Genomic DNA, 27,500 nt, shown 5'->3' with positions numbered 1-27,500 from the left:
TTTATACATATATGCATATATGTGTGTGTGTATATATATATATATAATATATATATATATATATATTATATATATATATATATATATATATATATATATATATATATATATATATATATGTGTGTGTATGTATATGTGTGTGTGTGTATATATATATATATATATATATATATATATATATATATATATATATATATGTATGTATATATGTATATATATTCTGATTGAATCTTCCTTGTGTTAACATGTACCTCCTTGCGACAATGTAAACGTTCATTTAAGCCCGACGTCCTTGGCCTAACGAATAGCCTGCGGTATACTACTTACCAGGATATTTACCACTTCTGAGGTTCCGCTCGCTATAAAACATATGCAACCCGGATCTTATCTACTCCACCCCGTAATGAAACACCCCCCCCCCCACACACACACACATGCAGGAAGTAAATAGACCCCTTTAATTTTCAAAATTTTTGATCTAAGCGTCCTAATATGTTTTCAGCGGTGTAGAATTTGCAACGTAATTATTCTTTTTCATTCCAGGTGCCATTATATTAAACATTTCCGAAGAGTAACCATGTCACACACAAAAAATTCAGCAGAACTGTCAGATTTTCAAAGAGGCCGTATTGTTGGGCAATCTGAGGCTGGTCTTAGCCAGCGAAAAATTGTCGAAAATCTTCAAATTCCTCTTGCTACTGTTAATAGAATTATAGTGCAATTCAAAAGCCAAAAAGGAGAATCAACAGATTCTCGTCCTGGCTGACCTGGGCCCTCGGAAAAGAAGTTTCGCTGTTTGAAGAGAATTGTGGAAAACGAACCCCGTTCGAAGGCTTCTGACATTGCAAAACAGCTAGAAGTTAGTCCAAGAACGTGTTACATATCTGCATAAGCTTAGGTATTATGGACGAGCAGCTAGAAGAAAACCTCTCCTTCAACCAATTATTATCAAATAAAAGATTTTGAAAATTAAAGGTGTCTATTTACTTCCTGCATGTGTGTATATATATATATATATATATATATATATATATATATATATATATATATATATATATATATATATATAAAATACAAAATGGGACAAGAACGCAAAACATCCGGATAGCTAGGTGATACAAAAGAGGAGAACAAAACATCCAGATAGACGATACAAAGAAAACCAGGACGGATCATTCGAAGCTCTATATCCCCAGTCAAGCACCAGATTATCCTCGCAATTTCGGCTGATTGTTCTTGAGATTGCTCCAATCTGACCAGCCCCAAAGAAAAACTAAGCTAAGAGCATTAGATTCCTTGGAAGAAAGCAGCGAATGTATGCAAAAACAAGAATAGAAAAAACGGACAAAGTTACACAAATATAAATACAATAATAAATACAATAAAAGATAATAACAGGACATAACAACATGTGTCTTTCGACTAAGGATAAATTGAATTAAGCTGGCGCGTGTGGAAATGAAGCCTTACGGCAGAGATACAATAATTTCACAAACACAGGGAAGAATATCGATGTTGCACGGACGGCGGTCAGACCAAGAAAGAAAGAGCAGGCTAGGCTGACCGGTGGTCACGTGGGAAGAGAAGAGAGAGTAGAAGCAGAGGGACAGAAGAATTAAGGAGGGGGCGAGAAAAAAGGACAGGGACACAGTGAAGTGAAAAGTGGAGGGAAAGTGAGTAAGAAGAGAAGGCAAAGAAATGTGAGAAAAGATTTAGAAAAATGTTTACTTACATATATATATATATATAATTATTAATTTTTAAGGAAAAAAAAATTCAATTTAGAAATACTAAATCAAATTTCACACAATATAATATATATATAAAAAATTAGAAATAAAACCACCTTTTATCAATTCAAAATGAACAATTAAATTACACCATCCAGAAAATTACATATAATAGAAATATTATCATTAAAATAACAATAAAATGTCAAAGATTATGTAAATTGAAAAAAAAAATAATAACTTATATAAATTATATATATAACTTGTATAAATTTATATATAATTTATATAAGTTATTATTATTATTATTATTATTATTGCAATTTACTTAATCTTTAACATTTTATTATTTTAATGTTAATATTTCTATTATATGTAATGTTCTAGATGCTGTAATTTAATTGTTCATTTTGAATTGATAAAAGGTGTTTTTTTTCTAATTATATATACATATATATACATTTGTGTGTGTGTGTGTGTGTCTCTAACCATCAGTCTCTTTACTCTTTTACTCTTTTACTTGTTTCAGTCATTTTGACTGCGGCCATGCTGGAGCACCGCCTTTAGTCGAGCAAATCGACCCCGGGACTTATTCTTTGTAAGCCCAGTACTTATTCTATCGGTCTCTTTTGCCGAACCGCTAAGTGACGGGGACATAAACACACCAGCATCGGTTGTCAAGCAATGCTAGGGGGACAAACACAGACACACAAACACACACATACATATATATATACATATATACGACAGGCTTCTTTCAGTTTCCGTCTACCAAATCCACTCACAAGGCATTGGTCGGCCCGGGGCTATAGCAGAAGACACTTGCCCAAGATGCCACGCAGTGGGACTGAACCCGGGACCATGTGGTTGGTTAGCAAGCTACTTACCACGCAGCCACTCCTACGCCTATAGTCTCTTCATTTAACGACAAGAACAACAACGGGGAGAATCACATCTTTTAACTGATCATTACACAATATATAACCGACGATCGTTTGTACTGTGCCAGAATATTTAGACAAAAAAATGGTTCCCTATATCAGTCAAATTAATATATCCGAAAATATATGCTAGCACAACGTTCGACCCCTAGTTTTAATTTAGGACTTACAGTATCGTGTAAGGCAGTGGTTCTCAACCGTGGTCCATTTGGCCCATATAAGATTTTCTTGTTAAGATTTATGGATATTAAATTGGTTATTCTTCTACAAGACACAAAATATTTCAACAGTTTTTTTTACATAATTCCTGATAATACTTAATTAGAAAACAATAATAGCTTTTGTTAAAAAAACCCTCGAAATGGCTCTGAGGATCCATTTAAATGAAATAAGAATCAAAAGAGCCCATAGGTAAAAAATGGTTGAGAGCCACTTGTGTAATGCATGACAATCCTTTCGAATTAGTATGTCGTGGGTTTGTAAATGGTTCTATAATCTATAATATAAATTGGACATGGCTGATCGTTGTATTCTTTCTTGTCTTGAGGTTCACAGCCAAACGGCCGGGTGGATTTGCATAAAAAAAATGGCACACAGGTAGAGACAGGTGAATAGATTGGAATGCAGTTTGTATTTTTTTCATAAACCCCATACTTACCGAGAAAATCGATTAAAACTTTTTCAAATAGAATTTTCCCTTTTCTTCTGCCATTGAAACAACCAGTTGCTTAGAAGCTGTTTTCTGACGGGGTGGGGGTCAAGAAATTTTCATATAGCTAGAGGCTCCAATTGAAACAGGGGACCCGAAATGATAAGGTTGACAAACGCTGTTATAGATTATGCCTAACCGAAAACAACCACAGCCACATCAGCCAAACAGACCGGGTGAAACCGGGCTTAGCTGCTAGTATCCTATAATATCCACCTGGCAGTGGTATTGTGAACAGGTGAGGACAGAAGGAAAAGCTTCGTCGTGGCTGAGAAAGACTAAAGTTGAAAGTGAAGAATTGCCTCTTATTCAGACACAAAGGCTGAAATGTTGTGGAAGAGGGTTAGTCATCCTGTCGACTCTGGTATTTGACTGCTACTTTATTTTATTGACCACCGGAGAAATGAAGGACAAAGTTGACCTCGGCCACGTTTAAACTTAAAACGTAAAAAGTGAGAAATGCCTCTGAACATCTTGTCGAGCGAAATGGCGATGCTTTTAATTTTGGAGCAAAGCCAGCAATTTTTGTGGAGAGAGGGCGTAGACGATTTTCTTGACCGAAATATCACACTGGTACCTTATAATAAAATTAATAATAATAATAATAATAATAATATAATAATAATAATAATAATAATAATAATAATAATAATCCTTTCTACTGGAAGCAGAGGGTCTAGAATTTGGCGGGAAAGGAATTATAATAATTCTTTCTACTGGAAATGCAAGGCCTCAAATTTGGGAGCAGAGATTCATTCGATTAAATTGACCCCAGTGCGTAACTGGTACTTATTTAATCGACCCCGAAAGGATGAAAGGCAAAGTCGACCTCGGCGGAATTTGAATTCAGAATGAAACGACGGGCGAAATATTACTAAGTATTCCGTCCGGCTCGCCGCCAGTAATAATAATAATAATGATGATGATGATGATGATGATAATAATAATAATAATAATAATAATAATAATAATATAATAATAATAATATAATAATAATAATAATAATAATAATAATAATAATAATAATAATAATAATAATAATAATAATAATGATAATAATAATAATAATAATAATAATAATAATAATAATAATGATAATGATAATGATAATAATAATAATAATAATAAAGCCTCCCCACCAGAAATTACCAAAAACATAATGAAAAGAAATATTACAAGTAACTGCAGAATATATGGAGATGGACAAGAAATAATAAATCATATTATCTCTGGCTGCCCAGTCCTGGCTAAGAAGGAATATATTCACAGACACGACAGAGTTGGGACCTACATACACTGGAAGTTATGCCAACATTATGGAATAACAACAGAAAAAAGATCGTATAGGCACACACCAGAAAAGGTCACAGAAAACGAGAAAGCAACCATACTCTGGGATATGCCGATACACACAGATAGATATAGGCCAGATATAGTTGTCAGAGATCATGAAGAAAAAAATACTTTCTAATTGATGTATCAATACCAGCAGATGACAACGTTTCTCTAAAAGAATTGGAGAAACTTTCAAAATACAAAATCCTGGAAATAGAGGTAACTCGAATGTGGAATCTAAAAACAGAAACAATTCCTATCATAGCAGATGCATTAGGAATGATAAAAAAAAACATTCAGACAAATACATAACAAAAACACCAGGACTTACAAACACATATAACTTACAGAAAATTGCACTACTAGGTACTGCACACATCCTACGCAAAACACTTTCAATACAGTAACCATCAGAGCATCACAACAAATCACAGCACATACCCAAGGCACACAGAGATGCACTCGGTAGTGAAGTGAAAGCACACTATAATAATAATAATAATAATAATAATAATAATAATAATAATAATAATAATAATAATAATAATAATAATAATAACAACAACAACAGCAACAGCAACAACAATAATGATAACGTTTGTGATTATGCGGGTGTGTGTGAGTGAGAACGTGAATACGTCTACGCGCGTGCGTGTGGATGTATGTATATTGATTTTCTATTTAAGATATACATACCTGTTAATTTTTTTTTACCGGACATCTTTCACAGCAAACGAATATTATAGGATTGCCTCGCAAAATACATGTACACAGATGTCACATATTCATGCATGTATATATACCTATCTATAGATTATGCATATATATTTATTTATATACTTATGTAAATATACATCTGAATATATTTAAGACTTGTATTCTAAAGCGTGAAGATCAAGAAGAAGAGAGAAGGAGAAGAGGAAAGATATAACTAAAAAGAAATATTAAGAGAGAGAAATATAAGGTGGAAATTTGGGCGCGAAGAGAGATTTAGAGTGTTGAGTTTTTGTTGGGTTTTTTTTTTTTAACCGATGGTCCCCTCTGATGCATTATTGATCGACATTGCTATTCGTAAGTTGATGCTCTTCCGAATTGCCATAAGATCTATTATAATTTATATTAAGATTTATAATCAATGCAGATCACAGCGAAAATAGGGTTTATTTTTTGTTATGGTTACACTTCCGATTATTTATTGTCATAGTGACGTCATATTCTAGAAATTTATTTTCCATTTAACGTCGTCATCATTGACGTCGTCATTGTTACTGTTGAAATCCATCGGTGCCAACTTTGCTTATCGTCCTTTCGCGGGTCCTGCACTTTTCAATGTTATCCCTCCAAAGAAATTACTGTAGAAAAAGACCCCACAACTTTCAAACGGTACCTGGACAAATATTTCTCCAGGAAATACCGGATAAACCACCTACACCTGGATACGCCTCAACCAACAACAACTTTCTGCTCGAGTGGTCCATGGTGTCCCGAAATAATTAACTAAAAGTCATGGCCTGGGCCGATAATGGCCGAAACCAATCTAAGTTAAGACAAAACAAGTACCAGCCAAACAATCGAACAGAAGGTTTCGACTAACACCGCTCCCCCTACCCCGCCTGTCCCAACTTTCAGACCATGCACATCTAGTAGAGAGAATTATTATTACTATTATTATTATTATTACTATTATTATTATTATTATTATTATTATTATTATTATTATTATATTATTATTATTATTATTATTATTATTATTATTGAGTGAGAGAGCAGTTCATGCCATCAAAGTGACACTGGGGTAAAATATACGAAGCCCAATATACCCATCATGACTACCCGTCTGATAAAGGTACACCAGGCACATGCATCACAACCATATGTGCGCGACATGGTGATCTCATATCAAGATAAACAGCACATGACCTTGCAGGTGGGGCCCAGTTAGAATTTTCTTCAGGTTGAGTAGCCCATCCTGCTCAAAAGGTCCTTGAATAAGGGTTGCTTTAGGATGTTGAACGAAACACCTATGTTTCCAGAGGTGAACCATTCAAACTCCAAAGAATCCCTCTCAACACATGGCCATGATGCTCCCCCACTACTTCTGCTCGTGATCAGAGATGCACGTATTGTCAGCCACTAAGGGACATGCTCAACTGGTTAAGGTCAAACAACTGACAAGCAAATCTGTGGTATTGAGCAGAATATTTGCTGTAGCCCATCTTTTATACCAAGACAAAACAATGTACATGATAACACTTCCAATCAGTTAAGATCAGAAGCCATGAGAGCCACTGCCTGGTACTGCATCAGGGCATTTATTATTATTATTATTATTATTATTATTATTATTATATAAATATATAAAATATAAATTACAGATAAAACCGCTATTATGCAACTCAAACAGTGATAGACATAAACCAAAACATAAATAACAAATAATATATATTTTATAAAACACTAGCAGTATCGCCCGGCGTTGCTCGGGTTTGTAAGGGAAATAACTATAAAGCATTTTTAGAGAGTTTTAGCCAAAAAATAGCAAAAAAATGCACTAAAAATGGGAAAAAAAATGATGGTAAATTTTTTTTTAAATCGTTGACTCATCGTAGACATTTTTAGAGAGTTACTTCCCTTATATAATAGCGAAAACATGCATTAAAATGGAAAAAATTATGGTAAATTATTTTTAAAATCGTAGACTCATCGTAGACGCGCGCTAATACCCAGAAGCGCTCGATATGAATCACGACTATAAGATACCCGGTTTTGGTTAAACTGCACCGCAAAATGTGGGAGTTGTTAGGAATCTAAATCGTAGGAGACAGACACACAGCTTGACTTTTATATATAAAGATATAACTTATAACTAGATCTCAAAAAGTATAAAAATGAATGGTCAATATAAAGACGCACCAAATATATATATATATATATATATTATATATATATATATATATATATATATATATATATATATATTATATATATATATATATGGTGTATCTTTCGTTTTAGGATCAGGAAATAGAAGTGAAAGTATTGATCCATCTTAGGTGACATTTATAACATGGATGTCTTGTCACACAGCAGCGAATGTTGCGTTATTAAACTCGAGAAATCCTCTCATAAAAGCAGCACACATTCAAATCGTAACAGACGAGAATCATCTCTCATGAGCGCTGGAACTCTCATATCGACTGATTTCATTCAACTGGAAATCGTCAGTGGCAAGCGTCCGGTCACCGCATCCCAGGCAAAACTCGCTGCTATGATATATTGAATAGCAGCAACTTTTCAGACCTAATGTTGTCCTCCCAGTCACCATCCACGCGGGGACTGTACCTTTCTGGAAGTACTCATTCAACTGGGCTGCTAGTCTTTCATGCACCACGTGGCATCCCATCTGGTCTGGGGGCTTTCCAGTTAGGCACTTTACCCACTATTATTATTATTATTATTATTATTTTTTTTTTTTTTCTTCTTTCAAATTTGCTTCCATTTCTTGCCGAGTGTCTTCCCGACTCCTAGGGCAAATAAACTCATAGTATACATTGGTAGGCCATTAAACCAAACTCAATAGTTCGTTCATTTAAAAAAATTAAAAAAAAAATTTTTTTTTTTTAAAGTTAAATTAAAATACATGAGCAGCAACAGTTCTCACATCGACAATGCTCTTCTCAATACGTGTGATGTACCAGTTAAGACAATCTTTTGCACTTCTTGCAGGGATGGTAAGCCAGGGATCATTCTCATATAATTTTCGGTTCCCTTCTTGATCATTCCTAGTGCTCCTACGATCACTGGTATTGTAACCGCCTTGAGATGCCACATTTTCTCAATTTCAATGAGTAGGTCTTTATATTTTCTGAGCTTGTCAAACTCTTTCGCTGAGATATTATGATCACAGGGGATGCTTATGTCGATCAATAAGCAAACTTTATTGTTTTGGTCTTTCACAACAATATCTGGTTTATTGGCCTTGATGGTTCGGTCTGTATGTACTGGAAAGTCCCACAGAATGGTTACATTTTCTCCTTCAGTTACAGCCTCAGGGTGGTGATTATACCACTTGTCGGCAGTTTTGATATTGTAATGCCGACTTATTAGCCAGTGGAGATATTGGCCAACTCTGTCATGTCTTAATTTATACTCCACTGGTGCTAAGACTTTACATCCAGAGATTAGGTGGTCCACTGTTTCAATCATGTCGTTGCAGAATCGGCATTTTGAGTCTGCTCCATTTTTCATCACATTGGTCTGGTAGTTCCGGGTTAATAGGCTTTGATCTTGAGCAGCCAGGATGAAACCTTCGCTCTCTGCTTTTAGCCCTGAGCTCCGTAGCCACTGATGGGTTTGCTTCTGGTCAACATCAGCTTGTTTGCTGCGGGCCACATATTTGCCGTGCAGAGGTTTCTCCTCCCACCTATCAGCCAATTGCTCGTGCGCTTTTTTCGTTGCCATTATTTTTACCTTCTTTGCAACAATAGTTGCCGTACTTCCCTCGGGTTGTTCAGTTTGGGTATCCTGCACGAGATCAATAGCAAATTTTTTGCTTTCCTTTATGATAGAATGAAGCTTCTTTCGTCTCTCGTGATTTTCAACGAGCTTTAGCATCCAGTCATTCGTTATTTCGAGATATTTGGCCAGTCCAATTGTGGTTGTTTTGTAAGCTAGTTCAAATTGGATCAGGCCTCGACCTCCTTGTGCTCTGGGAAGGTAAAGGCGATCTACGTCTGCCTTTGGGTGGTGTATCCTATTACAACTCAGCAGCTTGCGTATTTTCCTATCTATATTCTTTACTTCACTCATATTCCAGTTCAACACATTGTAACTATAAGTAACAGCTGGAACTGCTAAGGAATTTATAGCTAACACCTTGTTACGTGCATTTAGTTCAGATTTCAGGACTGCACGAACCCTCCTATAACATCCCTTTCTGATCTTCTCTTTCATGCTTGCATGCTGAATACCAGAGCCTTCATTTATCCCTAAATATTTGTATGTTTGTTCTTGCTCAAGCTCTCTTATGACTGTGTCAACATCTAACACGACTGAATTTGTGGTCTTCACTTTCCCTTTCTGGAAAGTGGCCTTGGCACACTTCTCAAGTCCAAACTCCATCCCGATGTCATCGCTGAATGCTTTCACAGTGCGCAATAGGCCTTCAAGTTCATTATTGTCTTTACCATAGAGTTTTAAGTCATCCATATAAAATAGATGGCTTATTTTTTTATTGGCAATTTTATACCCACACCCTGTTCTGTTTAATTCACTTGTAAGGGGTATTAGGGCTATGCAGAATATTAAAGGTGAAAGTGAGTCACCTTGAAAAATTCCACAGTTGATGTTTATATTTTCTGAGGCAAGTACTCCATTAGAGTGGTATAATTGGAGATTCGTATTCCACAACGACATATTGTGCTTCAGGAAGTTTGAAATCACAGGGGAAATTTTGAAGATGTCTAGCGATCTCAAGATCCATGGATGCGGTATACTGTCGAAGGCCTTTTTATAGTCAATCCATAGTTTATCTGCTATAAATTCTCTGTGTTTGATAAACTGGCTGCAGCTAATGAGGAACAGAGGACAACAGAAGCTTCATAGGTAAGCAGGAAGTAGTAAGAAAGAAACTGGTTGAAAGAAAGAAATGAAATAGGAAGGAGAAGTGAGCGAGGGTGGGGTGGAGGATAAAATTGAGGTAAGACGGAGGGGCTTTCTTTCTCCTACAGCGCGGAACCTCGAGTAAATGTCTACTATATATCCGGATAGACCAATGCCCTGTGAGTGAATTTGGTGAAAGGAAACTGTGTGGAAGTCCGTCTTATATGTGTGTGTGTTGTGTCTTTGTGTTTGTCCTCCCACCACCACCACCACCACTTGACAACTGGTGTTGGTTTATTTACGTCCCCGTAACATAGCGGTTCGGCAAAGTGACCGATATAATAAATACCAGACTTAAAAATAAACTCTGGAGTCGATTTGTAGGACGAAACACTTCAAAGCTGTGCTCAAGCATGGCCACAATCCAATGCCTGAAACAAGAAAAAGATCAAACAAGTCCCCACCACCCACCTACTTTTTGTCTTGGATCGAATTCAAAAGTGAGTTTCTAAAATTGCTCGTCCTAAAACGACAGCTAAACTTCAAACCCCATCTAATCGCCGAAGCATCGCTTCTCTATTGCGCTATTTATGTTCCATATAGACTTCCATAGTTTATCTCGGCATATCATGTGTTGCTCTGTAATTCCCGATCGCAACGTGAACTGAGTCAATGTAGAATGCTGCAATGTTCGTCTGCGAAAGCGCGTGGCTTAGTGGTTAGGGTGTTCGGCTCACGTAAAGTCGTGAGTTTGATTCCCAGCGACGCATTGGGTCCTTGAGCGACACACTTTATTTCACGTTGCTCCAGTTCACTCAGCTGACAAAACTGAGTTGTACCCGTATTTCAAATCAAAGGGCTTACCTTGTCCCATTCTGCATCATGCTGAATCTACCTAAGAGCTACGTGAAGTGGCTGTGGAGTACTCAACCACTAGCACGTTCATTTCACGATCAGGCTGTTTTCTATTGATAGGGTCAACTGGAACACTCGTCGTCGTAACCGACGGGGGACCAGTTTTGTTATCACGTCTAGTCTTAATCTTAGTTCCTCCCGTACAGTTGGCCTGTTCATTGGGCAGCGAGTCGTTTCTAGTCATCTCATTTCGGAGCAGAGCCGCCAGCATCTTCGCAGACGATACTAAGTTGTTTCAGATCATTTTTCAATGTAGCGTGCTATGTCTTCATGGGTCTCCTTGTCTTCCTTCATCCCTCTGGCGGTACCCATTGCATATCTGTCTTGGGTTTTCGCTCTCTTGGCAGCTGGAGAACCTGACCTGCAAGTCGCACTCTTATTTCCACCGCACTTGCCCGCAGTTCGTGCAGATTTGATCTTCTCGGGATTTATTATTATTATTATTATTATTATTATTATTATTATTATTATTATTATTATTGTTGTTGTTGTTGTTGTTGTTGTTGTTGTTATTGTTGTTGTTGTTGTTATTATTATTACTATTACTATTACTATTACTATTATTATTATTGTTGTTGTTGTCGTTGTTGTTGTTATCATTATTATTATTATTATTATTATAATTATTATTATTATTATCATTATTTACTTTTAATCTGCATGTTTGTTACAATCACTTGCCGAGACACACCCAGCGTCCTTAGGGCGAGTGAAGGATAAGTAATGTTACCGTATGACTGAAAGCTTGGACAGGGCAAGTGACAGGAGTAGTAGCGAAATATCTCCATGTAATACAACACTGACATTTAAATTGATAGGGTTTTTTTTAAGGACGAGGGCAGTATTTGTCAGCACAATCTTTTGGATTATAAACCCACCAATTCTGAGGTTACACCCGTAAAAAAAAGTTATATATAAGAAGGGGATCTCTACCCCTTTTTGGCCAGGCAGGCTCCCGTGGTTTTTATGGGTTTTTCCACCAGTAACCTTTCAAAGCGCATCCCCCTATTGGGAGTTCTTTCGAACTGTTGTATATTTTTCGCTGTTATTTGAATGTTTACACGGACCTTTCTTTTTCGCAAAACCCTTTGTACTTTTCGTCCTGTGTTTGTCCTTATATGTTTTTGATTTATGTTAGCCCTTGTGACCTATAAAACCAGAATTTATTATTACTATTATTATTATTATTATTCTATGTTTGACTTTTGCTTTATATTTGTACAAGTTGGCTCCAAGTCTCACCCCCCCCCCACACACACAAACACTCATATATATACATACCTACGTATATACAGTTGTGTGTGTGTGTGTGTGTGTGTGTGTGTGTGTGTGTGTGTGTGTGTGTTACAGAATGCCCGAAATATATAAAGTAATTAAGCGTGGAGTTAGTTATTTGAAAGCCTTTTTAATGGTGTAGATTGAAAGGATGTAAAAACATGTTAACTGTTCTTTTTAGCAACGAGAAAAATAATTTTTGCTTAGTGGATGGCAGCGGGTAATCTTCTTTCTGATCTATTTCATGATAATCTCCCCCACTTCAGACAAGATGCGCTGCTCTTTCTCGGTGACCCAGAGAACTTTGAATCTAGATCACTAAATATAGCCGAAGTTTATCAGGATACCCCATTATCAGCCAACCTGATTTGCATACATGCGATGTATGCATACATACGTGCACATATACTTACATAAATACTTATATGTGTCAATGTGTAGAGAGAGACAGACAGATAAGCAGAGAGAAAAGCGAAGTGGAGGAGAGAGACATTGCATCACAATTCCTTATAGATTTGTTGTGTGTGTGTGTGTATGTGTGTGTGTGTGTGTGTGTGTGTGTGTGTGTGTGTGTGTGTGTGTGTAGATAGATAGATAGACAGACAGGCAAACAAACAGACAGACAGATAGACAGATAGACAGACAGACATATAGCTAGCTAGCTAGATAGATAGATAAATAGATAGATAGATAGATAGATAGATAGATAGATAGATAGATAGATAGATAGATAGATAGATAGATAGATAGATAGATAGATAGATAGATAGATAGATATCGTTACAACTTCTTAAACATCCATTAAACTCTCTGTCCCCCACTTACAACAAAGGCATGACCAATAATGTATGCATCAACTACTCTAATAAATGAAAGCAGCCACGGAGATAAGCTGATAACCTGTTTTGTCACACTGCTACTTGCTGTGAGCATAGTTAAAACTCTTAACTGGACCATGATAACCACCATGAAGTTGCGTAGTCAAAATTGTAAACAGTGAGTGCATGTGCTGTGCAGTGTGTAATTACCGAGGGTTTCATTAGCTTAAAATATTGAAAACCTTACCATGACTCTAACCTACAAAGTGCTGAAATCTACAAGCCAGTCTGCGAGTTAAAGAAGATGAATAATAAATATTTAATGTTGTCCTTTCTCTATCTAGCTAGAATGTTTGAAAACATTTTACGTTTTTACCCAGGAACGGAACATCAGGCCAACTGTTACAAAATCCCGAGACGATTATCTGCTATAAATTCTCTGTGTTTGATAAACTGGCTGCAGCTAATGAGGAACAGAGGACAACAGAAGCTTCATAGGTAAGCAGGAAGTAGTAAGAAAGAAACTGGTTGAAAGAAAGAAATGAAATAGGAAGGAGAAGTGAGCGAGGGTGGGGTGGAGGATAAAATTGAGGTAAGACGGAGGGGCTTTCTTTCTCCTACAGCGCGGAACCTCGAGTAAATGTCTACTATATATCCGGATAGACCAATGCCCTGTGAGTGAATTTGGTGAAAGGAAACTGTGTGGAAGTCCGTCTTATATGTGTGTGTGTTGTGTCTTTGTGTTTGTCCTCCCACCACCACCACCACCACTTGACAACTGGTGTTGGTTTATTTACGTCCCCGTAACATAGCGGTTCGGCGAAGTGACCGATATAATAAATACCAGACTTAAAAATAAACTCTGGAGTCGATTTGTAGGACGAAACACTTCAAAGCTGTGCTCAAGCATGGCCACAATCCAATGCCTGAAACAAGAAAAAGATCAAACAAGTCCCCACCACCCACCTACTTTTTGTCTTGGATCGAATTCAAAAGTGAGTTTCTAAAATTGCTCGTCCTAAAACGACAGCTAAACTTCAAACCCCATCTAATCGCCGAAGCATCGCTTCTCTATTGCGCTATTTATGTTCCATATAGACTTCCATAGTTTATCTCGGCATATCATGTGTTGCTCTGTAATTCCCGATCGCAACGTGAACTGAGTCAATGTAGAATGCTGCAATGTTCGTCTGCGAAAGCGCGTGGCTTAGTGGTTAGGGTGTTCGGCTCACGTAAAGTCGTGAGTTTGATTCCCAGCGACGCATTGGGTCCTTGAGCGACACACTTTATTTCACGTTGCTCCAGTTCACTCAGCTGACAAAACTGAGTTGTACCCGTAATTCAAATCAAAGGGCTTACCTCGTCCCATTCTGCATCATCCTGAATCTACCTAAGAGCTACGTGAAGTGCCTGCGGAGTACTCAACCACTAGCACGTTCATTTCACGATCAGGCTGTTTTCTATTGATAGGGTCAACTGGAACACTCGTCGTCGTAACCGACAGAGGACCGGTTTTGTTATCACGTCTAGTCTTAATCTTAGTACCTCCCGTACAGTTGACCTATTCATTGGGCAACGAGTCGTTTCTAGTCATCTCATTTCGGAGCAGAGCCGCCAGCATCTTCGCAGACGATACTAAGTTGTTTCAGATCATTTTTCAATGTAGCGTGCTATGTCTTCATGGGTCTCCTTGTCTTCCTTCATCCCTCTGGCGGTACCCATTGCATATCTGTCTTGGGTTTTCGCTCTCTTGGCAGCTGGAGAACCTGATCTGCAAGTCGCACCCTTGTTTTCCACCGCACTTGCCCGCAATTCGTGCAGATTTGATCTTCTCGGGATTTCAGAATCTGTAGCGACAAAATGAAACGCCGTAAGGATGTGGAGGGCGGGAATAGCCAAATGGACAGAATAGCCGAATGGAATAGCCGAATGGACAGAATAGCCGAATGGACAGAATAGCCGAATGGAATAGCTGAATGGACAGAATAGCCGAAGGGAATAGTCGAATGGACAGAATAGCCGAATGGACAGAATAGCCGAATGGAATAGCCGAATGGACAGAATAGCCGAATGGACAGAATAGCCGAATGGAATAGTCGAATGGAATAGCCGAATGGAATAGCCGAATGGACAGAAGTATCCGACAATCAAATCAGGATGAGTGGTAAGTGGTTGTTATCCTGAATCCAGAACAAAGTTGTATTTTGCTCCCTCACTCTCTCGCCATCTCTCTCTCCCTCTCTCTTTCTCTCTCTCAACAGTATAGGCGCAGGAGTGGCTGTGTGGTAAGTAGCTTGCTTACCAACCACATGGTTCCGAGTTCAGTCCCATTGCGTGGCACCTTATGTAAGTGTCTTCTCCTATAGCCTCGGGCCTACCAAAGCCTTGTGAGTGGATTTGGTAGACGGAAACTGAAAGAAGCCCGTCGTATATATATGTATGTGTATATATATATATGTGTGTGTTTGTGTGTCTATGTTTGTTCCACCCCCACCCCCTAACATCGCTTGACAACCGATGGTGGTGTGATTACGTTCCCGTAACTTAGCGGTTCGGCAAAAGACACTGATAGAATAAGTACTAGGATTGCAAAGAATAAGTCCTGGGGTCGATTTGCTCGACTAAAGGTGGTGCTCTAGCATGGCCGCAGTCAAATGACTGAAACAAGTAAAAGAGTAAAAGAGTAAAAGAGTAAAAGAGTAAAAGAGTACTCTAGATTCACCACCCACCACCACCTCGAAATAACAGCTAAATACCCATCAAATCATAGTCTACTGTTCTACGTAAAGGAAAAGACACGTTGAAAACTATTCTCGCAGATATGCAAAAGTGGCGGGGTGGGGGATATCCATGGCTGGAACACTCTTCGCAATGGTTCTGCTACATCGAGGCTGTACGAGGGGGTGGGCAGTGATGGACAGTCATATTTGCCTGTCGCCTTGCCTCACCACATAAAGAGGCAGAAGAAAGCTTGCGCCACTTTACACGTCAAACCGGGGACGTGGGCGGGGAGAGGCTACTATTGACCACCCGACCCCTTCATCTTTCCCACTTTTTCACTAGGCATCTAAGGGCAAGAATTAAATGATAACAACTATTGCTGTTACTACGACGACGACGACGACGACCACCACCACCACTACTACTACAGCTGCTGCTGCTACTACTACTACTACTACTATAGGACCCAGAGACATGGACGGACCCATCGAGTTGCTGTCATGTGGAAGATAGAATACGTTGCATCGTTCATTTTTTTTAATAGAAAATAAAAATGACTCCACAGGCTTTGTTTGTTTTGATTTTTGGGTTGTTTTTTTTCAAATTTTGTGGTTTAAATATTTAATCGATTATAACATATTCATTGATTTTATATCGATTTTAATGATTGTTTGTATAACGTATCTGCAAGACTATACCCGTGTTCCTGATGACACGGAAGAATGTATACCGGTTCCTGGTGTCGTTCACCAATAACTCCTTATACTGTAGAACTTTCTTCTTACCCCAACTAGGCTCACACCTTAAAACATTCGATACCAATCTTCCTACACCCATTTGCTTGTTAACTTGCTTATTGGTGATTGAGAGAACTTGTAGAAATTAACCGAAAATATTAAACAAATAAGGACGGTATCAGACGGTCGTGAGATATGCTAAAAGCAACAGCTAAATCGCTCTTAACTTTTTTTCTATAATGAAACCATATTCAACAACGTATTTATGAATTTGTTTCTCTCACTATGATATATGGAATCTTTTTAAAAAGCGTTTTTCTATTACGCAAAAAATAAAATGAATCTAATTTTTTTTTCTATTACACTCAAGCAAAAAATAATTTATGAATTTCTTCCTCTTCGAAAGTCCTCAACACACCCCATCGGAAAAGATTTTCCCCATAAATTTCTGTATAACCGTAATGTATGCTGTTTGAAAGGTATTTCTATAAAATTTCAATAAAAGATATTCATTTTCCTCAAAGTTATGAACGAAAAAATCGCATCTTGTGAATTTTCCGAAAGTCCTCTCACCACCCCCTCGGAAAAGATTGTATCCACAAATCTTTTTATAATCGTAATCTATGCCTTTTGAAAGGTATTTATATAAAACTTCATTTAAAAAAAAAAAACATATTCCTAAAAGTTATGAGGGATAAACTCGGATCTTGTGAATTTTCCGAAGTCCACTCCCCACCCCACCCCCGTTGCTTTGTGCGCATTTTTGTTTTCATCATCGTTTCATGCACATTTTTTAACACCCGTTGCAGTATTATTATTTTTTTTTTCGTTTTCGGGTAATATTGTAAACATTAACCCGTGATCGTTTTGCGTATGCGTGTATGTATGTGTATGTGCATGTATGTGCATTTGTGTGTATGTGTGAGTGCAAGTTCTCTTCCGTGTATTTCTACCGTGTATTTATGTAGCTACATGTCAGTCTGTCCGTCCGTCTGTCTGTCTGCCTGCTTTTCCATCTGTGTGTGTGTGTGTGTGTGTGTGTGTGTGTGTCTGTGTGTCAGTGTCTGTCTGTCTGCTTGTCTGTGTGACCATCTTTGTCCGTCTGTCTGTCTGACACTTACACAAACACACACACACACACACGTAGAATTAGGTATGGAACAGCGAGACAGGAATTGCAACACAGATATTCTCCATTTGATGAAGAATCGATCGAAACGGTTATTTATAGAATCAGAATATTTTATAACCGTTATAGTTCGATGTTAAGATACAGTTTCCCATGTGGTCTAGTGGTTAGGATTCCTGGCTCTCACCCAGGTGGCCCGGGTTCGATTCCCGGCGTGGGAACTGGTTAACTTTTTTTTCTTTTTTTTTTAAACCCTTGGCTTTTTGGTATATATACTTGATATTATATCATATTATATATTGTATGTATGCACTCTCCCTCGCGTGTGTATATATTCTCTTAACATTCATATTGAAATCAATTTATGAAACCGGTGATTCGTGTTATTCGATTCTTCACCATTAAATACCACGATCATCGCCACCATCACCAACACAACTATCTTCATCAACGTCGTCATCACCACCAGGATCTCCATTGCTGTCATCATTTCCTCATTCAGTATTATCATCATCTTCACCATCATAACCGTCATCATTATCATCAGCATCCACACCATTATCATCGTTGTCATTATAAGCATCACCATCACCAACATAATCATCATCATCATGAACAACAACAATATCGAGCCAGCGATGAGGCCTCTGAGCGGTCACTCTACTTGCTAGAAATAGCATGGAAATCTCCATAAAAAGTCTGTTGGGTTTAGTCTAGAAAAAAGAAAAACGAAAGGGATGGTCTCTGCCGGAACGTCTTTGGTGATAGGCTAGCTGAGTACATAGAGGGATATATTTGATTATGTAGTCCTCGATTTCCGTTCGTATTGGCTGATCGAGTTTAATATTGAATCGAGCAACATATTCCTATTTTTATCGACTTCATTTCAGAAAAACTGAGGAAAATTTCAGGCGAATGCTGCGAGAAGGATTCGAAACAGCGATCATAAATCTCACTAGATTTGACGTTTAACGACTTTAACCACTCCACCACCACAGCTACAGCGGTGCTATACTTTTCTTAAAGTATCTAATGTCAGTAGCCGTGGGGTTAATAAGCTCGCTTTGCAATTATGTGGCTTTAGGTTCAATCCCACAGTACGACACCTCGGGCAAATGTCGTCTACTTTAGCTCCGAACAACCCAATGCCTTGTGAGTGGATATTATTAGACAGAAACTGTTTGGAAACCCGTTGTATATATATACATACACTTATACATCCATCCATCCATCCATCCATCCATACATACATACATACTTACATACATACATACATACAGTTGGAGTGCACACATCAACAACAAGGTCGATATAGCTCGTAGGATAAGTTCCTGGATCTTAAGAACTTTCCGGTCCAGAGAACAAAGTGTCATCATATCACTTTTCTCCTCCTTTGTACGGCCATACCTCGAATACTGCTGCTCACTGTGTTCTCCCCATACAAGACAAAACATCTCGAGGATTGAATCACCCCAGAGGGCACTCACTAAACGAATTGAAGGCATGGCTGCTCTCGATTATTGGGACCGCCTTAAAGCCTTGAAACTCTACTCTCTCCAGCGTCGCCGTAAGCGGTACATCATTTGTACGATGTGGAGAATATACTGCCAACTTTGCCCAAACGACCTGAACATTAGCTTCAAGGTTCATCCAAGACTGGGACCACGGGCCATACGTCCTCTGCCCAATTCAAGATCACAGCATACATGTACACTGCAACATAATTTCTTTTCCTCAACAGGCCCTGCCCTATTTAACATTGTCCCGAAAGAGATTAAAGAGGAAAAGGATCTCATCAACTTTAAACGGAGTCTGGATAGATTCCTTCAAGGATTACCAGATAAGCCACCCATAATTGGATACAACTCACCCAACAAAAACTCACTACTTGAATTGACTATAAACAAAACTTGACTTAAACAAGATTTAGATAATCCTATCAGATGGTGCTATTAAGTTAGACATGGCCTGGACCAATCTTTGGTCGAAACATATCTAAGTTTTTTCTAAGTTTTTTTTACATACATACATACATACATACATATATATATAATATATATATATATATATATATATATATATATATATGAGCTTCCTGAAGATTTCTCTTGAATGAAACAGTACTAGTCCTGTAGAAGCTCCTTCTATATAATAAATATATATATATATATATATATATATATATGTGAAGGGAAAGTTTACGAAAATAAACAAAAGACGAAGGCAGGTGGAGTACAAACAAACAAATGTATTAGTATAGTGCTCAGGAATAGAAATAGAACAAGTCTTTTACGTTTCGAGCCTACGCTCTTCGACAGAAAGATACAAAGAAAAAAAATCAAGGAGAGAAAAAAATGCGTGTAGGAGCTAACGATATATATATATATATATATATATATATATATATATAGTTAATCCAAACAAGAAAACACAGAAAAAAAAACACAGCAACGCGAGGACGTGGAACAATTAAAGTATTATTTGACGCTCAGGAAAGAAGGGAAGGAGGGTTTAACGTTTCGAGCGGAGCTCTTCGTCGGAAACAAAGGAGAAGGAAAGATCCCGAGAAGGGAAGACAGAGGAAAAAAATTTTTTTGCTGGTGGTGCTCAAGAGATCACACACACACACACATATATATATATATATATATTATGTGTTTACGTATTTTTCACTCGTTGGTGATGTCCTATACTTTATGTAGTATACATACATACATACATACATACATACATACATACATACATACATACATACATACATACATACATACATACATATATGTATGTATGTATGAATGTATATATATATATTACATAAAGTATAGGACATCACCAACGAATGAAAGATACGTAAACACATAATGAGAGACAAGTGCGGGACAAAATGCCAAAAGAAGTCTAACTCTTCCTCAGTTGTCGACTGTTAATTACTCCCTGTTTCGATCTTTCAACAACATGATAGGAAAACTTAATAAAACAGCAGCATCCAGAAATTTAAAAAATATCAAATTTGTGGAGAGTTAGAGCTTCGAAGGAACAAACGACGCCAGAATGGACGTACAGAGTAAACAATCGGCGAAGACAAAAGTTTAAGGGCCATTGGGCCAAGACACATTTTCATGGGTAACGCCTGGGGGAGATTTTGAAAGGACCTAAAATAAATAGAAGAGAAGAAAATAGTAATACACATACATATATGTATGTACGTACTATGTATGTGTATATGTGTCTTTGTAATGTATTTGTCCCCCGTCATTGTTTGACTGCCAGTGTTGGTTTGTTTACTTCTCCGTAACTTAACAGTTCGGCAAAAGAGGTCGATGGAATAAGTACCAAACTTAGTGTTGTGGTTAATTTATTCAACTAAAACCCTTCAAGGCAGTGCCCCAGCATGGCCGCAAACCAATAACTGAAACAAGTAAAAGATAAAAGATATCACAAGAATAAGATAGTAATCAAATGGGCCCATAGATGAAAAAATTGGTTGTGAACCAAAGGATTTTGTAATGTTTAAAATTTGTTTTCTTTTTTAAAAAAATTTAAGCAATATTTTTTCTACGCTGTGAACAGGATTCGAACCTGCGCGGGAATAACCCATTGGATTTCAAGTCCAACGCCTTAACCACTCGGCCATCACAGCAGCTCAGAACAGACAGTTTCCTGAAAATATTATTTCGGAGACCGTGTGTCTAGTCTTGACTATAAAGTGGAGTCGATATTCTTTTTGTTTTTGAATTTGGTTTGCAAAATAGAGTGAATTTATGCGTTGAAACATATTTTCTTGTACCTCGGGAGGATCATTAGGCCAATGATAAATATACGCTCTGGTTCTGTTTCATTTATTTATTTGTTAATTGGTTAACTATTTAACTAATTACTTAATCGATTGTACAATAGATCGTTGGTCAATCAATCGGTTTTGTTAAAGTTCTTTCGTCATCATCTATGATCTCATCAATGATATCCCCTTTCTACTTCAGATCTGTATAAAGCAGTACTGACGTAAAGAGGGTATGTCAGTGAAGAGGTCGCAAATGGCAATGAAAAGATTTTGACAAACCTAGCTGATTGATTGATTACCTGAACGATTGCTCAAACAATCGATTAGTTAACTGGTTCAATAGTTAGCCAATTGACAAATAATAAAAGAATAAAATAGAACCAAGGCGTGTGTTTATTACTGGCAAAATGACCCTCCCGAGACACAGCAAAACGATTGTGAAAGAGTAAAAGGCGAAGTTGACCTCAGAACGTTAAGAACCAAGAGAAATGCAGCAAGCATTTTGTTCGACCTGTTAATGATTTTGACAGTTTGTCACTTCCTGAACAGTTTCAAATTTCGACACAAGGGCAACAATTTTAAAAGGGTAGGTTACTGTGTAATTATATCAATCTTTTCCTAACTACTCCCACATTTTGCGGTGCAGTTTAACCAAAACCTGGTATCTTATAGTCGTGATTCATATCGAGCCCTTCTGAGTATTAGCGCGCGTCTACGATGAGTCTATGGTTTTAAAAATAATTTACCATCATTTACCATCATTTTTTTCCATTTTAATGCATTTTTCGCTATTATATAAGGGAAGTAACTCTCTAAAAATGTCTACGATGAGTCAACGATTTAAAAAAAAATTTACCATCGTTTTTTTTCCATTTTTAATGCATTTTTTTTGCTATTTTTTGGCTATAACTCTCTAAAAATGCTTATATAGTTATTTCCCTTACAAACCCGAGCAACGCCGGGCGATACTGCTAGTATTGGATAATAATTTACGTTCCAATGATTTAAACTGAGAGATAAGAAATTACGTCTCTATTGATATTGAGTTAGGACATGAAATCTAAGGATTTTGCAAAACATGGTAATTTGCTATGGTGAAATATTTTCACATGGGTTATGAAAGCTAAATTAAACAAAATCACTCATAATTTTTAAATGAATAAATTTCATTTTAGAAAACTAATCAAAAATTAGATTTTTAACAATCGCTGCGAACAGGATTCGAACCTGTGCGGGAAAATCCCATTGGATTTCGAGTCCAACGCCTTAACCACTCGGCCATCACAGCTCTGGTGCTAGACTCTCTTAAAGTATTTATTGATTTATTCAGTCCAGTAGATGAAGGTAAATGGAGAAATAATTTCGTTGAATTTCGATGAAATATTGAACAATTTCGTTCAAGATTAATAGCTGTATCGCTTTACTTCATGCTGAGAAGAATATTGACAAGATTTCAAATTTCAAGTGATCGTGTTTATTCTTCCATCAAAATCGCCATAACAGCAGTCGTATTATTTCGCTCTCTCGAGTTTGTTTATCCATAATTTCCTCTTATATGCACATTTTTATATTTTCACTGAAATTTTCCAGGGATGCGTTTTCGAGGATGTAGAATAGGATTATGCTGATAAAAAAAATATTAATATTAATCGTGATCAACACTCTCGAATCATTTATATACGAAAGTGGAATTTTAAACGACTGCTGCGAAACTCTGCAGAATAGTCTCGTTGGCTCAACGACTTAAACTCAACGATTTAAACACGCTGCCATCGCAGCTGCGGTTAAGTTACACTTTTCTCAGAATATTTAATTTCTGTCTCTATATCCAGACAAGTAAATGATGATGTACTTTTGCATAGTATAGGCGTTAGACATTGAATGTGAGCATTCATGTAGAACTACAATTAACAAAGCAGACAAAAGTTTATTCCAAAATCCATAAGGACTTACGAAGACAGAGACACAGAATTATGTCCATGCGTATATCAACAGAGGTAATTTATTTGAATAATATACAGTATTTTAAATTCAGATATCCACAGAAATTGGAATGACCAAAATCATTTCTAATTTTCTAATGTGTAAGATTCGTTAAAAAAGAACTCTGACAAGGAAAAAAAAGGATGCAAACTGTTTGTCGCTGTGAACAGGATTCGAACCTGTGCGGGTATAGCCTGTTGGATTTCAAGTCCAACCACTCGGCTATCACAACAGGAAACGGAAACGGCTTGGTTGAAAATATTTCTTGATTTGAGTGACTGTGTCAAAGGAACAAGAAAGAAGATAGATGAGAGAGGAAAAAAGAAAGAAAAAGGCAGGTGGGTACACCAGCAGACGATGAAGGAGGAGAGGCAATGAGCTACATATATCAGAACGAGTGGGATGCCCAGCCACGCCTCTCGGTAATGATCACAATGGCGTCGCCGCGTAGAATGGCCAGTGACACTCCCTGCAGCAGCCATTTCAGATCGCGGGGCTCATTTCTTCAACGGGTCGCCAATATTCCTATTTTGCGGAGGAAATCGGTAGTACAGGGCCCCAGAACACCCGACGTCTCGATGGCGACCGACACAAACCGATAGCGGCCGGCCAGGCTCTTTTATTTATTGATTTTTCTCTCCTCCACGTTACGGGCTGCGACACCAGGGTTTGCGGCCGATGCTGCAAGGTTGGAGCCAAAGAACGTGTCGCTGCTCGTCGCATCCCAAACTAGAGATCTGCCTCCCTCGAATGGGAAGAAGTTTATCTCGTTTATCTGTGGTGGAGACAGGAAGTCAACCGCGTCATTTATATTATTCTGTGTGGAGGAAATAGGCTTGCATTAAGGCTACAGGAAGAGGATGCAGGCTGAAAGAGGCCGATGAAAGATAGGTAGGCAGAGCCAGGTTCACTGCAGACTGGAGACCAAAGCCACAGAATCTTCCAGCCGGCGTTGCTAGAATTGATCAGTTCGGCACAGCGTTGGATGGTGTTATCGAAATCACCGAAGCGATCTCTGAGAAGGTGACATAGCGCACCGCGTAACGATAAAAGGAGCTTAGGCAGAGTGAAGTTATTCCTCAAGAGGAAGAGCGCCGGATGCGCTTGAATGAGGTTCAGTCTTTCGGTCATCCTGCACAAGTCCGCAGGTTTGGTGTCCAGGCACTCTGTTATGGCTTTCGGGGGGATTGAGGAGCCAAGGATGCGGACAGCGTCGTTAGGTGTCAGCGGAGGCCCCGCCAAGACGGACTGGATGCTGAGTACGGCGTCTCGAAATTCGGCCTCACCATAGCTCACATTAATCACCTCCAACTGGACGGGTTGATCTCGAGCCCGAGAAGCTTTAGGGATGGAATAATCTGCTGAATCTCCCTAACAGACTCAGCAGGGCCACATAGGGTTGCGTCATCCAGGTACCAGATACTGAAGGGTGGACGGATCGATCGGGCAACGTTGTCGACAGTCACCGCAAATAGGAGCGGACGAAGAGGGTCACTGCTGGACACCTGTGGAAGAAGCGATCCTGTTATCAGCAGCTCTAAGTAAACTGTTTGTACCAGAGGAGAGTTATGTAAGTGAGTATAATGAGGGGACACGTGTTAGACATGACTCCATGATGTGGTCGCGTCTGGCGCTGTTGAAGGCATTTTTTTTTAGTCCAGCTTCAGTTGAAAGCAAAGTGACGAGGTAAGTGTTTGCTGTATGAAACATCTGGCAGCATGGGCAGCAGCCTCACAGCCACACTTGACTTCCACCCCCAACTAGACAGGGCTGAGCGCTTCACTCAGGTCATTGCTGACTGATCTGCAAGCTAACCTATCCACAAGATGACGAAAGACGTTTCCCACTGCTATAGGACGTATGCCTCCGTCTTTCTTCTTCAGCGCAATTAAGTTGGCTTAGAAGAGAAGATCGCGGTCGTGGCGAGGAAGGTCCGCGTGAAGAAATCTGTCTGTCAAAGTGATGATAGATCGGAGCAAGCGTGCGCAACCCCCCCCCCCACCCGCTTCCACCTCGGCGGAATTTGGTAAGATTAAATCTTTAAGGTGGCCGTGTCGCAGGCCATCAATTCTACCACTGCTGTTCCCAGGGACGATTTCACGGCAGCAGCAACGTCATCATCGGTCACTGTCAAAGCCGTATCTCGCTCAGGGTCTTGATATTTCAGACGGAGAGAACGTCCGATGTGGGGGCGAGGACTAGGAAAAGGCTAGCACGCGCATCGCGGTGGAAACGTTGCCGTCAATAAGTTTCCGGTTGACTCGGGCTCGAAGACTCTTTTGCATAGTCGAAAGGGGCTTGCAAGCGCGGCGTCAGCCCAAGAGAAGCGAGAGGCCAGTTAATAAGGGGTGGCTGAAGGCGGAGATTTTGTATCAAAGCCACGCCAGCGCATTTCTGTTAAAAGAAAACAATGAATCTGATGGCAATGCAAAACACGAAGCTTTGCTAAGATGAAGTATTCGAGTCCGAAACGTGTAATAGCATGGAAAATAAAATCATCAAAACAAACGCTACTTTCAAGTGTAAAAACTTCATTTCCAAAAACCAAGAAAAAATAAATTGAAAATGAGGCTTATGAAAAGTATTCGAAACTACGCGGGAAATTGCCATTGGATTTTTATGTCCGACGCCTTAATCACTCGACCATCATAGCTATATATAGCAAAAGCTACCGACAGACTTGTTAATGAGTCGGACAGAATGCAGTGCGATATTTCTTCCAGTTTTCCATTCTGAGCTCAAATCCTTTTGGGATCAACAAAATTAACTACCACCTCCCCAAAATTTCTGGACGCGTGCATGCAGGGCCTTCTCGTCGTCCTGCGCGCATCCCGGGTATGCTTGGCTGACGGCACTTCCGTGCCTGTAAAATTTATCTCGGACAAGCAAAGCTCCCCGGTAGCACTGCCAGGCCTGAGATTTTTGGAAATTATCCATCGGTCCCGACCCGAAAGTTCTCTGGAAAAGAGCGACTAGCTTATCTTCGATAGCCAAGGTCTCCCCATGAACATCGTCGCACTTTACCCCCACTAATCCTCTATAAAAGGCTAAAGTGGATGTTCCACCTATCACACTGTCCGATTGGTTGAGGGCTGTGAGCGCTTGAAGACATTCCACTTTCCAAATGCTCCCCCTCAGTCTCTGTTGTACCCATGACTGCAGCTCAATTGAAGAAACTAGCTGCAGAAATACATGTCTGGCAAACGGCAACCACACCTGTTCACCATCAAAGAAACACTAGAGATGTCGTAGCCTCAGTGCATGTCTGCGCATCATCAACCACGGTATTCCCAGGCCACCACGCAGCGAGTGCTGACAGCAGATAGACCGCCTAACCATCGGGACATGTCCTTTCCACAAGAAGCGGAAGAGTATACGCTCCAGCATAATCGGACGGTTGCCAGGGCAAGGCACGACGGTCAAGCGATAGTAGATGACAGACGCGATATACGCGTAAGCCACCTCTACCCGACCTTTCAGAGATAGTTTTCTCTCGGCCAACTTCTGAGTGAGAGTAGTCACCCTGCTCATTACCTCGTCCAGAATAATAAATGCCCCGATGCAGTACCAGGCAGTGGCTCTTGTGGCTTCTGATCTTAACTGATTAGAAGTGTTATCATGTACATTGTTTTGTCTTGGTATAAAAGATGGGCTACAGCAAATATTCTGCTCAATATCACAGATTTGCTGGTCAGTTGTTTGACCTTAACCAGTTGAGCATGTCCCTTAGTGGCTGACCATATGTGCATCTCTGATCACGAGCAGAAGTAGTGGGGGTGCATCATAGCCATGTGTTGAAAGGAATTCTTGGAGGTTTGGATAATT

The 27,500-nt window shown here is 38.9% G+C and overlaps 1 protein-coding gene and 3 non-coding genes across 4 annotated transcripts in view; 1 reads left to right on the top strand and 3 right to left on the bottom strand.

Moving 5' to 3' along the window:
• The window catches only part of LOC118766403, an 8,278-nt gene extending 2,361 nt beyond the window's left edge, over positions 1-5,917 (bottom strand). The window contains exon 1 of the mRNA XM_036509806.1: positions 5,412-5,917. Coding sequence (XP_036365699.1) covers positions 5,412-5,436 — 25 coding nt within the window. The 5' untranslated portion in view covers positions 5,437-5,917. The remainder of the gene's footprint in view (positions 1-5,411) is intronic.
• A 12,143-nt stretch (positions 5,918-18,060) lies between these two features.
• Positions 18,061-18,132, top strand: Trnae-cuc. Its single transcript has one exon. It is a non-coding gene; the product is annotated as a tRNA-Glu (tRNA).
• Positions 18,133-21,469: 3,337 nt separating this feature from the next.
• Trnas-uga lies at positions 21,470-21,551 on the bottom strand. Its single transcript has one exon. It is a non-coding gene; the product is annotated as a tRNA-Ser (tRNA).
• Positions 21,552-22,898: 1,347 nt separating this feature from the next.
• Trnas-cga lies at positions 22,899-22,980 on the bottom strand. The gene has a single exon. It is a non-coding gene; the product is annotated as a tRNA-Ser (tRNA).
• Between the last annotated feature and the right edge of the window lie 4,520 nt (positions 22,981-27,500).

This window comes from Octopus sinensis, linkage group LG15 (assembly GCF_006345805.1).
Source record: "Octopus sinensis linkage group LG15, ASM634580v1, whole genome shotgun sequence".
Lineage (NCBI taxonomy): Eukaryota > Metazoa > Mollusca > Cephalopoda > Octopoda > Octopodidae > Octopus > Octopus sinensis.
Note: the sequence above shows the minus strand (reverse complement) of the source record. Positions and strands in the feature narration are given on the sequence as shown.